The following is a 13,184-nucleotide window of genomic DNA, read 5'->3' as shown; positions in this document are numbered from 1 at the left end:
CTTTGGAGCCCAATTTGTTACTAATTTTTACCTGTCAAAGCTGTCATTTTAAGCTTACAAAAATACTTTTTCATCAATTTCATGTCGTCAAGTTCAGATCTATTTTACTGAGAGGGTGACATTTCTATCCGTCACAACAAGCAAATTTCCATCCTTGGACAGAGGGATGGGTCCTAGAGACAGCCCTAGGCCTGATCCCCAAAAGACAAGTCCTGTCAAAGGTAAAGCCAATAATCATGAAGGATGACATTTTTTTCCAACACTCATTTCGTGTGTATATATACATATCACTTCTATTATTGTATATCCCAAGGGTCTTCATGAAAAGCAATACTCAGACAGTCACACCCTATGGGAGTTACATGTCACCAGATCAAAAGCAGGCCTGTCTACAGTACCCATCCCTCCATCCATCCCTAGACGGAAATTTGCTTATTGGGACGGAAATTTTTTTTACCGTGTCCGTCCAAAAAAACTGTATTTTCGTCAGCCAAAAATGAAAGGAATTATTCATTGAAAATCAACAACATGGGATCCAATAAATTAAGTGGGATGGCAAAAAATTACAGCTGGGGACAGCCCTGGTAAAAAGACAACAGAATATAAACAAGCCTTACCTCATCCCCAGTGTGCACGGTTACCATGGACATGAGGATGACCTCGCCCAGTTGGGAGATCTCCTCGCCCTCCCACCCCTTGATTTCACTGTTCATGATCTCAAACTCAATCTCTTTCTGCTTTCTCGTCTCCAAACACTCGTTCTGGAAAACACAATCACAGCAGTATTACAAAGGTGTACTGTTAAACAATTTAAAATTTTCTTTTCCTTTATCAATGAAGGTTAGACATCCAGGAAATAAGATATGCCAAAAAGCAGTAACTGATACTCAAGCAACTGGATATGATTTTGGTTTTAATACATTTTGGTTTTGATACATTTTGATTTTAATACATATTCATCTTGATTTTAATACATTTTGATTCCAAAATCAGATCCAGTTGTTCAGACATGAATTCTTTGAAAAGGAAAGAACAAATTATCACCCTTTCTAAACAAAGTCATATTGGACTTAGATTAGATTACTGTATGGTAAAGGATTCGAAATCAACTTTTCGCAAAAACAAGTTACTATTTCACTGTTTCCATTTTACGGATACTCCTGTAAGCACATACACATATGTTGTACTATCTATACGCAATGTGAGCTTTATAAAGTTGACACACACAATACTATTATTACCTTGATTTCATCTTCTCCATTCCCATTCTCCTCAACATTGTCTGAAGACATTTTCCTTGTACTGTACTTAAAACCGAGCGACTTTTGCAATGCTAAAGATGCTCCTTTTGCTTTGCCAACTGTGACTTTTGGGTCAAAGTCCCCTCCTCTAGAACTGACATGTGTTTTTGTAACATATGGTGGGAGAAAAGGGAGGGGCACATTTGTTCTTTACACCTGTGTGTATATATATTGTGATGTTATTCATACCATTATTACATACCTGTAGATTGTTAACACTTAAAGCTTTGAGGTTGATTTAGCATTGCAACATCTGGATATTTCTCAGGTTATTAAAACTCTTCATTTGTATGGCTTGTCACATTGAATTTGGTGGGGGTAGAATCTATTGTGTACAGTTTACTTTAGTTGTATCATACCATTGGAGTGAATCATAGTGGAATTGGACTCTACAAAAGAATGGTCATAGTTTTTTTAGGGCTTTCTAGTTTCAATACAAGACTGCATTGTGACAGGGGCCTTTTAAGTGTCAAAGCAGATGTCACAGGACTATTCAGCACAGTGATTAAAAAGTTTTAGATGATAATTATGAGCAAGCATTGCCATACTTTTTCAAAACTATGTTTACTAAATATAGATACAGGTACTAAAGTTCTCATAATTTTTATTATGCGATCTTTTAACAGAGGCAAACCCAATAAGTTGCTGGACAAATCTGGTATATGCTTGTAAGAGCATTGGCTGTTCTTTGTCCTTTTTATTGGATGCTGTCTTTTCTAACACTTTTGTCCATGCACTCATTAAAAAAAATTTCTATATTTTTCAACATCTTAGGTTTGAGCATCTCAATCCCAAGGCTTGTTTCATAAGAATTTCTTGTTTTCTAGTAGTAAGAAATCTATAAAAAAATCTTACAGGTTTGGTATGGGCAATACTGTACACTTAGAAATGTCCCTGTTTAAAACGTAAAATGGAGGTCCCAATTATTTACCTCAACCATGTTTACCATTAGACCTTAACCCCTCCTGTAAAAATATACCCTACAACAGAAACAGCAAGAGAACCTGCCAACCTGTGTGCCACTAGACACAACAAGGTAAACAACAACAACAACATTTCTGTAAACTTACCGCAATATTCTTGTAGACCGGTATGGCCTGTTGTACATCATATCTGTCAGGATGGCCCTCCTGTAAAACAGAGAAACACAATAATTACTTTTAACAATAGGACTTCTCCACAGGAAACATTACAGATAGATTGTTGCCTTCCCTCCAAAGTGTCAACAAATTTACATATGTATTGGAAGCCAAATACAACAAGTGTATTACCATAAGTAGGACTGAACAGACTGATCCTGACTGTCAATCAAAATTAGCAGTTCAATCAATAGGACAGTGGATGATAATTACTAGTAGTAGTCAAATCGTTGCATTTCTATGCCTTTATTTTACATTTATAGCTTTTTACGCCACCTTTCCTCTAGAGGATGCAAGCACTGAGTGACCAATCAGCGACCAAATATTTGACAGATTGCTAAACAAATTTCATAGACAAAGAACCAATTTCTCTACATTTTGTGGGTTTTTGTTGTCTTTTAAATCACAATTTTGTATTGAGCATCATAATATTCCAACAATTATAAAAAATTAACGGTCACAAGAGTCAAACTTTGGTTGCTCCACAGCCCTTCAGCGATTGTCGTCTAATGAAAAGGAAGCCTTACTGATGATTGCTTGTTTGAACCTTTGTCTATTCATGATGTGGGTAAAGTTAATGTCCCCCAACATCACCAGGACATCAGAAATGTAAAGTTAGAAGTTATCCAGCTTCTGGGATTCGAACCCTGGTCCCTGAGTACAGAAGTTTATCCCACGAAATTGGCTAGCACACTGCTAATGCCTAGGAAAATTAAAGTTGTGTTTCTGATTACAGAAACGTTCTGAAAAACGTAGGGTCGGTAGGTGGCGATTCTCTTTCAATTCTTTTTTCCAGATTTCACAGCATAGGCCTCCTACGCTCAAATGCGCTGACAAGAACTCCGATGTTGGAACATGGTTCAATACAGTACTGTTTTTATAACTCAGATGTCAGATCAAAGATTTTATGGCCCTTACCAGCAGTTGAGCAAAAAAAAGGCTAGGTGTCAGTGGGATAACCAGAAACACAGAATTCTTTTCCTAGGCCTAAAGAGAGACGTTGACAGGTGTTTGTACTATGTCCCCTGACCTAGATTTTTCAAGAACCAACCTTGGGTGCGTTGGCCATGATTGTACACAATCAGATAAGACTATTCAAACAACTCAAAAGGGTTCAAAAAGTTCTTGTTAACCCTTCTTAAAAGCCTTGAGATAAACAAAAATGAGTTATCATTTAAAAAAAGACGGGCTACAAATTCTTTTATAGTATCTGTTTGCAAGAGGTTCTGGTAAACATTAAACAATGACTACCGTTACTTGTCAAATTCTTCGTGGAAGACCTCAAGACATTCCAATGTCCAGGTCAGACATTGTTGTGAACGCGATGTTCAAATGACACATACCTGTGTATTGTGTATGATATAAAGCTTTTATAAAGCATATCAGCTTTTTCATACTCTTTTGTTTGGTGCAATCCGTAAAGCATCATAATGATTGTAAAATCTCTGGCATTGTAGCATTCATAATTCAATCTGGAATTTTTTAAAACCAACTACATAACCTTTCGAAACACAACTTTAAACCAAACCAGTTGAGCAAATATTGAAAGCATTCTTTGCTCTAAGCAACAACATGAGCAACTAGAACTTACTATTCAAAATATGGGTACATCTGTAAAAAGTTGCTCAAAATACACGAAATCTTTGAAGGGCTACAAACTAAACATCTTTGAAAAAGATGTGTAATCACAAATTTTGAAAACCAGTTGCTTGCATCATAAGATTCAAAAAAAGACAGCGAAAGAAAGAATCCTTCTTCCTTACTTCAATGCTGATGGACACATCCCAAATATCTGACATGTTCCTTCTACGATGCGGCCACTTCTGACAGCGACAACACAACATTCGCGCCGCCTGCCCAGAGCACCGCTACCCTTCCCGGTCAGTTCACTTCAAACCACATGTTCTGGACCTTTTGAACTTTCATTGACCAGCATCCTCTCAGGAAGGGGTCGTTTCAAAAGTGCAGGTTCTCTCGGTCAACAACACTTGTTTGTTCAATAGTGATTGTTTGTTGCTTATTCTAATTGTTTTCCATGAACCAACTCCTGAGACAATGTGGGTATCAGAGTTCCTTAGATCCCTTCTTGTCAATAATAAGGACAAAATTCTAACAAAGACTTTGTGGGGAAAACAGTGCAGTTAAAGGACTATCATATGGTGGTAGGTGTCATACATACATACATGTATGGGAAATTTGAAACACTAATTGCGAGTATTTTTACATCAATGTTATGTGAACTAGCTGTATTCAGATTGTTGTCTTGACTGTCTGCTAAATGCTACTAAAGATCATTTGACTTTTACACAGTTTAGAAATCTATTCAAAAAGCTACAGGCAGATAAAATCGTCATGATATACATGGACATTTGACCTACGAAATAAATAAATTTTGTTTTGAAGCTGAAAATAACTTTTGACATGCCCCAATGTAAACAGCTCTACAGGTTGCTAGAGATTAAACATCAGACTGACCAAGAGTAAACATCACACCTGTAGGGCACATAATTACCCAGGTAACATCTGCTCAATGTTTAACCCTCAGCAAGCTAAGGGAACCTCCTGGCACTACATTCCTATTGACTGTGGTGTTAGGCAGCAGAGAGAGGGCTAACTACACAAGGGTGTGATCTTTTTTCACAATCATACCGGTACAACGTCGTATTCTTACAACTGCGAAGGACATCATTTTCAGATTACCTGTCCTTGGTCCTTTATGGTACCACTCTAATATGTTTTTTGGCCTTGAGACAAAACAAACCATTGCAAATGATACTTACATGTAGGTTCAGTTACTAGATTAAGTTTGTACAGACCTTGATAATTTCTATTCTGTTAGGGTGAAAACATCAATCTTTATCTTTGATGTTCTTACTTGACAGTACTTGACAGTACAGTCAAACTTGCCTAAGAAGACCACTCAGGGACCCGATAAAATCTGGTCTATGTGGACAGGCAGTCACTATGGACAGGATTCTTAATGCTTGTGTCAACGGGAAAAATTGGACCAAGTCAAGGGGCAAGTTAATGTCTTAACCCTGAGCAGCCTATAGATGACTTGTAGAAAATCATTACAGTCAAACCTGTACAAGTGACCTCCTCTACATCAGGACCACCAAAAAGTGGTCACATTGGACATGTGGTCTTTATGTACAGGTGGTCACTTGTAATTTGACTGCAGTAATTTTCTCAAGAGTAAAACCTCTGCATGGAAAAGAACCCAACACACTTATTGAGAAGAGTAGGGGTGACCCAGTGCTTTGTTGAAAACGCCAGCCGTAGCAAAGCCGCATTGCACTACTAGCTAACCAAAAAGCGTTATGCTTCGTCCTCAGTCTGACGTTCCATTGCTTTACCTTACCTTTAGCATGTTTCATGTAAAACTAAGATTCTACACAGAAATCTTAAGACGGTCAAGACGTACCTCGAGGTGTCTGTCCAGTTCCTTGAGGAGCGTGGGGTACTTGTCCAGTCGGCGGAAGGGCTGACTCAGGCCAGTGGTCAGTGTCATCAGACCGGGGCTGGGCGCACCCTGACTCTCCATGAATCTGTTCAGTTCCTCACTACAACATCAGAAAAACATCACTTAAGTTTTGACAAAAACAAAACTTCTTTATATCATGCACAAAGTCAACAAGGGCACATACCAGGGGGCCCAAAATTGATCTTGACTATTGTCTTCAAAAGACCTAACCACATACCAAATATCATCATAATCCATCAAGAGGTTCTTGAGTTATGCTGACTACAAAATCCGGAAAAAAACACAGACAGACACACACACAGACACACAGGCCAAAAACTATACCTCCATCTTTAATGATCGGTAATTATGTTTCTAAGATGTGCTCTTGTTCAAAAATCTATTCACGACAGTTCCTCGCTGCAATATCAGACGAAAAAAGGTAATTTCTAGTTCTTATCTTTTGGTAGAAAATGCAAATCTTTTCAAGATACATGGACATGAATATACATGTACACCAGTACAACTTAGGCCGGCCTGGATACATTACAATCAGAAATTGGTAAACACATAATGGTCTCAGCAACAGTAGGATTGGGTCTAGATAGTAACAGTTGTACTGACTTGTTTTTCGCTAATACAGACACAGCCTTGGGGTGGTTGGCGCAGTAGCCCTGGTACAACGCCCTCATCTGGCCTGCCACCTTCAGGAAACACCCTCCTACTCTCTGCTGTGGACCGGGAAGCCTGGAGGGGGAGGGGGGTACACACAGACAACAATACATCAGTCCTCATGTGCACAACAGAATGATCACCATATCTTTGAGGAAACCATTTGTAACAAGAAACACTGTTTTTTTATGATTGACACAGATATAAATCACAAACATCCATTCAAAATCAAAGGAGGTCAGAAAGAATGTCTGGAAAATGTATTCATTGAAATAACAATCTGTCATACAGTGTAATGCTCTAATGTGCATGACCCTGTGGTGCAAGCAGTAATGCAACCCTGCTGCTTGGCCATCTAGATCAAGTTCCATGGATTTGTGGGCCAGAGTTCGATTCTAGGGTTGTCCCCAGCTCGGAAATGTTGTAAGGGAATGCATTTGTCATTTTAGATGGTGACGTAAAGTCGGCGGCCCCGTGTATGAGGGAGCTTCAGGCGTTAGCCTCAAGCGTCAAACCTCTGCACGTAAAAGAACCCAACCAACTTATCAAGAAGAGTAGGGTTGACCCGGTGTGCTTGGCCTAAAACGCATTGCACTTACCACTTAAGCTACTTTAAAAGGCATCATGCTTCACCTCCATTGAGGATGACTGCTTTACCTTTTTACAATGCTCTAATACACCCAAATCTTAACCCCCATTAATGCTTGATACTTTACAGAATAAAGTGTCTTACTTTGCACAGTCCTCCAGGTTTTTAAGCAGGGCCTGCTGCATGTTGACTACGTCCTCCAGGTTACCACACAGCATCATGCACTCAGGGTTCGACAGGCTGGGAAATACAGAACAGACAACTTAGTCTTACAATGGTTAAATACTACATCCTCCAGGTTACCACACAGCATCATGCACTCAGGGTTCGACAGGCTGGGGAACACAGAACAGACAACACAACTTAGTCTTTCAAAGGTTAAGTACTGTAATTCACTTTATCTTCATGGTAGCAAAAGTTCACGGTGTAAGGAAAATTGACTTTTTCAGTGAACTTTAACTTCACGGTGGCGGCAAATGCACAAAAAAGTCGGTGATCTTTTGGGGAAGGATGAGGAGTAGTAGGTATCATATTAAACTAAATGTAGTGGAGAGATGAGGAGGGGGGCGAAAGGTGTAGGTTTTTTCACGATGATGATAAGTTCACGGTACAGAAGTGACTGTGAAAACCGTGAACATTAAGTTACAGTGAAAGAAACAAGAGTTACAGAAGTTTGGATATGACTGAGATTTACAGTCAACAGCTGGAAGTTCAACATTTATCATGAGAGTTTTTCATATAATTTGGTTGAGGTAAAACAAGTATTTCTGACAAGGGGAGATGTTTTTCTATTGAATGAACAACTTACATTCCAGCGTTCTGTAGTGGTTTTAAGTATGTGACCAGGAAAGTGTGCATCTCATCAGTGTGAGCCTTCTCTGTCTCCAGGATGTTCTGTAGGACCTGTAAGAAACAAGACAGCGTTCGTTAAGATTCAAATGTTTTACAAATCTCTCCCTTAAAAATCAATCTACACTGGCACAATTATTTGTTCATTTTGGGATCTTTGTGACAAATTTGTTCCTGTAGATTGCTGGAGACCAGGGAATACCTCTCGGTGCCCCCACAATTAGCTTACAGCGTCTATTTGTTACCAGGTCCCAGGCTGATTTTAACTCTAAGTTTACAAAATTCAGGGGTCTGGCCATGCCCAAAAATAGCCCGGTAGCCGCAGGATGTCCAACGTCCAATAGTGCAAGAAAAAAGCCTGTTAACTACCCAGTGGGGCCCCTTTTTCCAATTGTGAAAAAGCATGGAAAAGGTTTTTTTTTTTTAATTTTGTAGTGGAAAAATCTTAATATTCCTGTCTGCCAAAGACATGCTGTAGTTGAAGCCAAACTTACCAAGTTGTGGTACATCCTGGCACTCTCTGCAGTCTTGGCTGGCACGGTGATCTGCTCTGCAGTTCTCCCGCTACCTGCTGGGGGGCTCTTTGGTGTGGGGGACAGTGGTCCAACATCAACTGGAGACAAAGAAGAAATTTACAATCCTTCAAATTTCTTCTCGCCAGTTACCTTCACAAAAAATGTAAAATATGTATTTTCCTTTGCTAATTTATTTGTGTGCCCCTTATCTATAGTGTATAAACAGAAAAGCCAGAGGAAAATGTGCAAATATGTGTTGGAACAATGTATGAAATATGACAAGAAATTCCTTATTGACAGGCAAAGAGTAGAAGAATGCAGATTTAATACTGTACTTGTAGCTGTAATAGAATGTTAAGCGTCTAAAGGTATGCCATTATCAACCTTCTAATCTCACATATGTTACTTAATGTTACTTAACTCCATACCAACACAAACTCTTGTGTTACATGATGCCATGTAAAAGTAGGTACATGTAAATGTTTGTGCCAACTTGGTGCCAACATGTACATGCCCTTAAGTCTGAAAGTATAAGGTAAAAATTCTTTTTTCATTACTTTCTCTAACCTTTAACCCTTCAAAACCTTGTCCTGACATACTGACTGAAAGTAAAATTGTTGTTGCACCTCCCATCTTTTAGGTAAAAGACACACGAAAAAGGAATACTCTTCACCAATTTCTTTCACAAATTTGTATCCATCTTATTGAGTACGTTTGTGAATATTGTCATTCAGGAAATTGAAGAATAGAATTTTAATTCAATCTATATACATATACTGCATCACAATATGACAATATCAGACATTTCAGATCTTTTATCACTGATATTTTCATATTGTAATCCTGTTAAATATAGATTGAATTAAAATTTTATCCTTCATCTTAGTATTTGTCCTAATAATCAATTTACCTGAAAGGCGCTGACTGAGCAACATATAAGAGCACAAACTAATAATATTTTCTTCATCATATTAAGTTCATGAAATTTAGGGTCTATGAAGATCATTTTTTATAACAAAAACAATAGTCTTTGTGTGTTGGAACATGCAGAGTACAAAGCATGCTGGGAAGGCGGGCGGAGCCTTACTAAGTTTCTGTTGGTCCCCAGAGCGTATCCTGACGTCTCCGTGGTGGGGGACTGTCGTCATGGCAGCGAGGAGGAAAGAGAGAGGGAAGGAGAGAGCAGGAAAAGGAGGTTAATGTTGTAAAGTAGGTACAGTACTGCTAAGTTTTAAAGGGCTACCCTAGCTAAGTATTAAAAGTTCATAAGGAAAAGATGTTTAACAGTAGTATACTATCTACACTATACTAGTGACAGGTCTAGATCTAGCTCCATTCACACAATAAAAGAAAGGACAGAATTTAGGCAATTTAAGGCAAGAAATACAATGTTTTAAGGAGTAAGTTTACAACAAAATCAGTACTTTTTACAATAGGAAAAGAGGCATTGTGTGACATTAGTATCTGTTCTGCAATTTTTTTCTTCACCGAACAGCATGCAGGGCTCAAAATTTATTTTTGGAAATAGGTGCATTGGTGCAACCAACCCAAAAAAAGGTGCACAGAAAGAATTTTGGGTGCGCCACATGAAATAAAATTGAAAGTCAGCAAAATATCATTACAAAGTTTAACGCTACTGCCTCCCTTAAGAACTTTAATCTGTAATTCTATAGCTAACTTCAAAATTTCAAACACATAGCATCAAATATAGTACAACGGAAGGTTATATCACTTTTTCTGATAGCTACATTTCAAGAATATTCTGTATACTAGTGTTCAAAAGTACAATAGTACCTTTACCATATAGCATGCAAACATATCTAGGTGCACTGGTGCACCCACAGTCAAAAATTAGGTGCACTGCTCCAATTTTGGCTGTTCAAAAGTGCACATGCATCCACTATTTCTAGCCCTGGCAAATGTTTACTCATTTTGCAGCTTCTTTGTAAGATATACAGTATGGTCGGAAAAACTTTTTTTGGAGATGGACAAAACTTGATGTGCGTAATAGGATAATCAAGTCCCATATAATCAAGTCAGCATGGCCTAACCAGAAAAGGAAGACTACAATTTTGAGGACTGAATAGAATACTGATATGTGAGAAAGCGTATGGGTCGATTAATGACGTATAGATGGATATTGATGACATACTTAACAACCATATTGCCAAATAAATAATTCATAGTAAAAACATCACATTGGAGCTTCAATACAAATAAGTACCAATGATGGTAAATTGTAGTAGGACAGAAAAAAAGAGTTCGAAGACCTCATACCCCCATGAAATATTTTGAGCCTTTGTAGATTACTTGTTTTATCTTGTCTCATTGATGATACAAATAAAGCTGTAATTAGCACAGCTTATTTTAATGATGGTCTTTTCTACAAAAATTATATATACTGTAAATACACAAATGTTTGTGGGGATTAAATTTCACAGTAGGGAGAAAATGGAGAGTTTGCAGTGGTTTTGAGTTTGCGTTTGAAACAATAGTAACACTACAGTCAGACAATGGAACGGCTTCTCGCGGTGGTTCTAAGTTCGCCGTGTAAAGTGTTCACCACGAAAATCGCGAACGTAAAACCCCCGCGAACATTTCTGCATTTACACTATTGTATGTGTGAAAGTCCTTTTCTTTGGCAGAATATCAAGTTTACATTTCATCATAAATTATGCAAATGATGCCAATTTTCAATGTACTTGTCTGAAGAATTTGAACATGTTACTAAAGTTGTGTACTTACCAACCCCTGGGACATTTTTGACCTCCTTCACATAGTTACTTGGGAACCAGCCCACACGTCCGTTCAGTACACCTTCCCACCATCCACCTTCAACAACCTGGGGAGAAAAAAAACATACAACACTTTTAGCACTTGATTTTTAACAAACAAAAACAACCTGCTATATGCTAGAGGGAAATCTTATGTGTGACATGTTCTTAGTTATGATACCAACTGCCGGTTTCAATTTACATGTCACATATGAAAGTCAATTTTCCTGGAGAAGGATGAAATACAAGTTCTGTATTGTCGTAAGTCCTTTGTTCATTCATTTCTTTCTAAAGCAAGTCTAAGGAAAGGTCTTGAAAAAGGAGCAATGTTAAATTCTTAAGACCTGAAGAAGGCTGTAGAAATGGCTGAAAATTTGATGAGCAGTGCTCTTTAATTCATAACAATTTTAACAACTGACTTGTGTACAGTAACAGTAATGATGACCCCTTATTGAATAACAGCAACTGTTTATGGACTCTCCAACAAAAACACACCAGCAGTTCAAAAGAACAATGCTAGGGGGTCCACAATGTTATAACTTCATGTTCTTTTAAAGCCCAGAAGACATACAAAAATAGAATTTCTGGCTATGGTTTAGTCAATACCATCCCTGTTCATTAAACTTCTTGATACAAGCTTATCTTATATATATAGAAGAGAACTGACCTGTGTTATGGTAATGATGTCGCCTTTCTTGAAGGACAGTTCATCCTCGTCCGTCCCCTGAAAGGCGTACCTCGCCTTCACGATCATCTGTCTTCCGTCCGCCATCGTCTGAAAAAATAAAACGTTCCCATTAACGACGCCATTAATGTCAGTCAGTAGGGGAATAAATAATTCAAGACTCTGGCTTTGTACTGAGTGGTGTCCTTTTCCTTGGTTCATAGTGACGATTCATCAATTATCTTTCAACCAGAGATAACGTCCCCACAGAATACAATGATTTACAAATATCTAAATAAAATGTCCGCTGCAGTAATGTAGGAATCCACCAGATGGCCCATTCCTGAACTTGACCTTTGTCTCCCTAATACCGGCCCACCTACCAAAAACCATGAATATCCATCAACAGCTTCTTGAGATATGTTGTTTACACTCCACCGTAGCGAAACCGAAAATATAACCTTCTGACAAAGGTTCAAACAAACACGATCAATGAAAAGGCCTCTAGTTGAAGCTGAACTCATGAAACCTAACTGCAACCTGGAAATTGTAGAATACATTTGAAATTGTAACAATATAATTTAGGTTCATCTAAGACAGCATTGTATTCTTTTATTTTATAAATGAATACAATACTGTGTTAGATGAATCGTCAAACATTTAAAAAAACACACTGAAATTTTCAGACAACAACTCTTCCAAAACTTCCTTCCTTGTTCCTCTCTTATGACAATGTCATACACAACCTTCCCTCTGCTGTTTAACCCCACAACTCATGCAAACTTGGTGCAAAAGACTACCTTAGCACCCAGAAGGTTAAGATTGGAAAATGACAGACAAGAGATTTCCATGGCCTTATTAACAGGACACTATACCCTCCACCTGTCTTTTATACAAACATATCCTGGAGTTAGGGGGTCTATTTAAAGACATGGACACCCAAAATATGTTTTATCAAAACATATGCTTTACGAAATAGATACTACGTGGTTCATATTTCATGCTAGAGATGTACATTTACTGTCTATAATATACTTTGGCTAGAACAAAGAATATGACAAACTGAATCATCTTTTTGCATACCATAAAGATGATGTCATCTTTAATTCAAACATTTAACATTTGAAGAACAGTACCAAAAACAAAATTTTGTTCCATACACTATGGTTAACAGCATTGTTAAAAAGGAAAAACAAAATATCCAACAGAATAAAACAA

The 13,184-nt window shown here is 38.0% G+C and overlaps 1 protein-coding gene across 13 annotated transcripts in view; it reads right to left on the bottom strand.

Annotated features, from left to right (window-relative positions):
- The window catches only part of LOC136423532 (rho guanine nucleotide exchange factor 7-like), a 39,931-nt gene that overhangs the window by 23,075 nt on the left and 3,672 nt on the right, over positions 1-13,184 (bottom strand). For 12 of the 13 annotated variants that reach the window (XM_066411739.1, XM_066411736.1, XM_066411737.1 and 9 more), the window contains exons 2-11: positions 11,970-12,077; positions 11,274-11,370; positions 9,616-9,666; positions 8,508-8,626; positions 7,973-8,067; positions 7,309-7,404; positions 6,528-6,650; positions 5,865-6,003; positions 2,372-2,431; positions 618-761 (exon numbers count right to left, since the gene is read on the bottom strand). In XM_066411739.1, the coding sequence (XP_066267836.1) occupies positions 618-761; positions 2,372-2,431; positions 5,865-6,003; positions 6,528-6,650; positions 7,309-7,404; positions 7,973-8,067; positions 8,508-8,626; positions 9,616-9,666; positions 11,274-11,370; positions 11,970-12,074 (1,029 nt within the window). In that variant the 5' untranslated portion in view covers positions 12,075-12,077. The remainder of the gene's footprint in view (positions 1-617; positions 762-2,371; positions 2,432-5,864; positions 6,004-6,527; positions 6,651-7,308; positions 7,405-7,972; positions 8,068-8,507; positions 8,627-9,615; positions 9,667-11,273; positions 11,371-11,969; positions 12,078-13,184) is intronic. The other variant, XM_066411732.1, reaches the window with a different exon arrangement.

This window comes from Branchiostoma lanceolatum, chromosome 17 (genome assembly GCF_035083965.1).
Source record: "Branchiostoma lanceolatum isolate klBraLanc5 chromosome 17, klBraLanc5.hap2, whole genome shotgun sequence".
Classification (NCBI taxonomy): Eukaryota; Metazoa; Chordata; class Leptocardii; order Amphioxiformes; family Branchiostomatidae; genus Branchiostoma; species Branchiostoma lanceolatum.
This window is presented reverse-complemented; position numbering and strand designations above follow the sequence as displayed.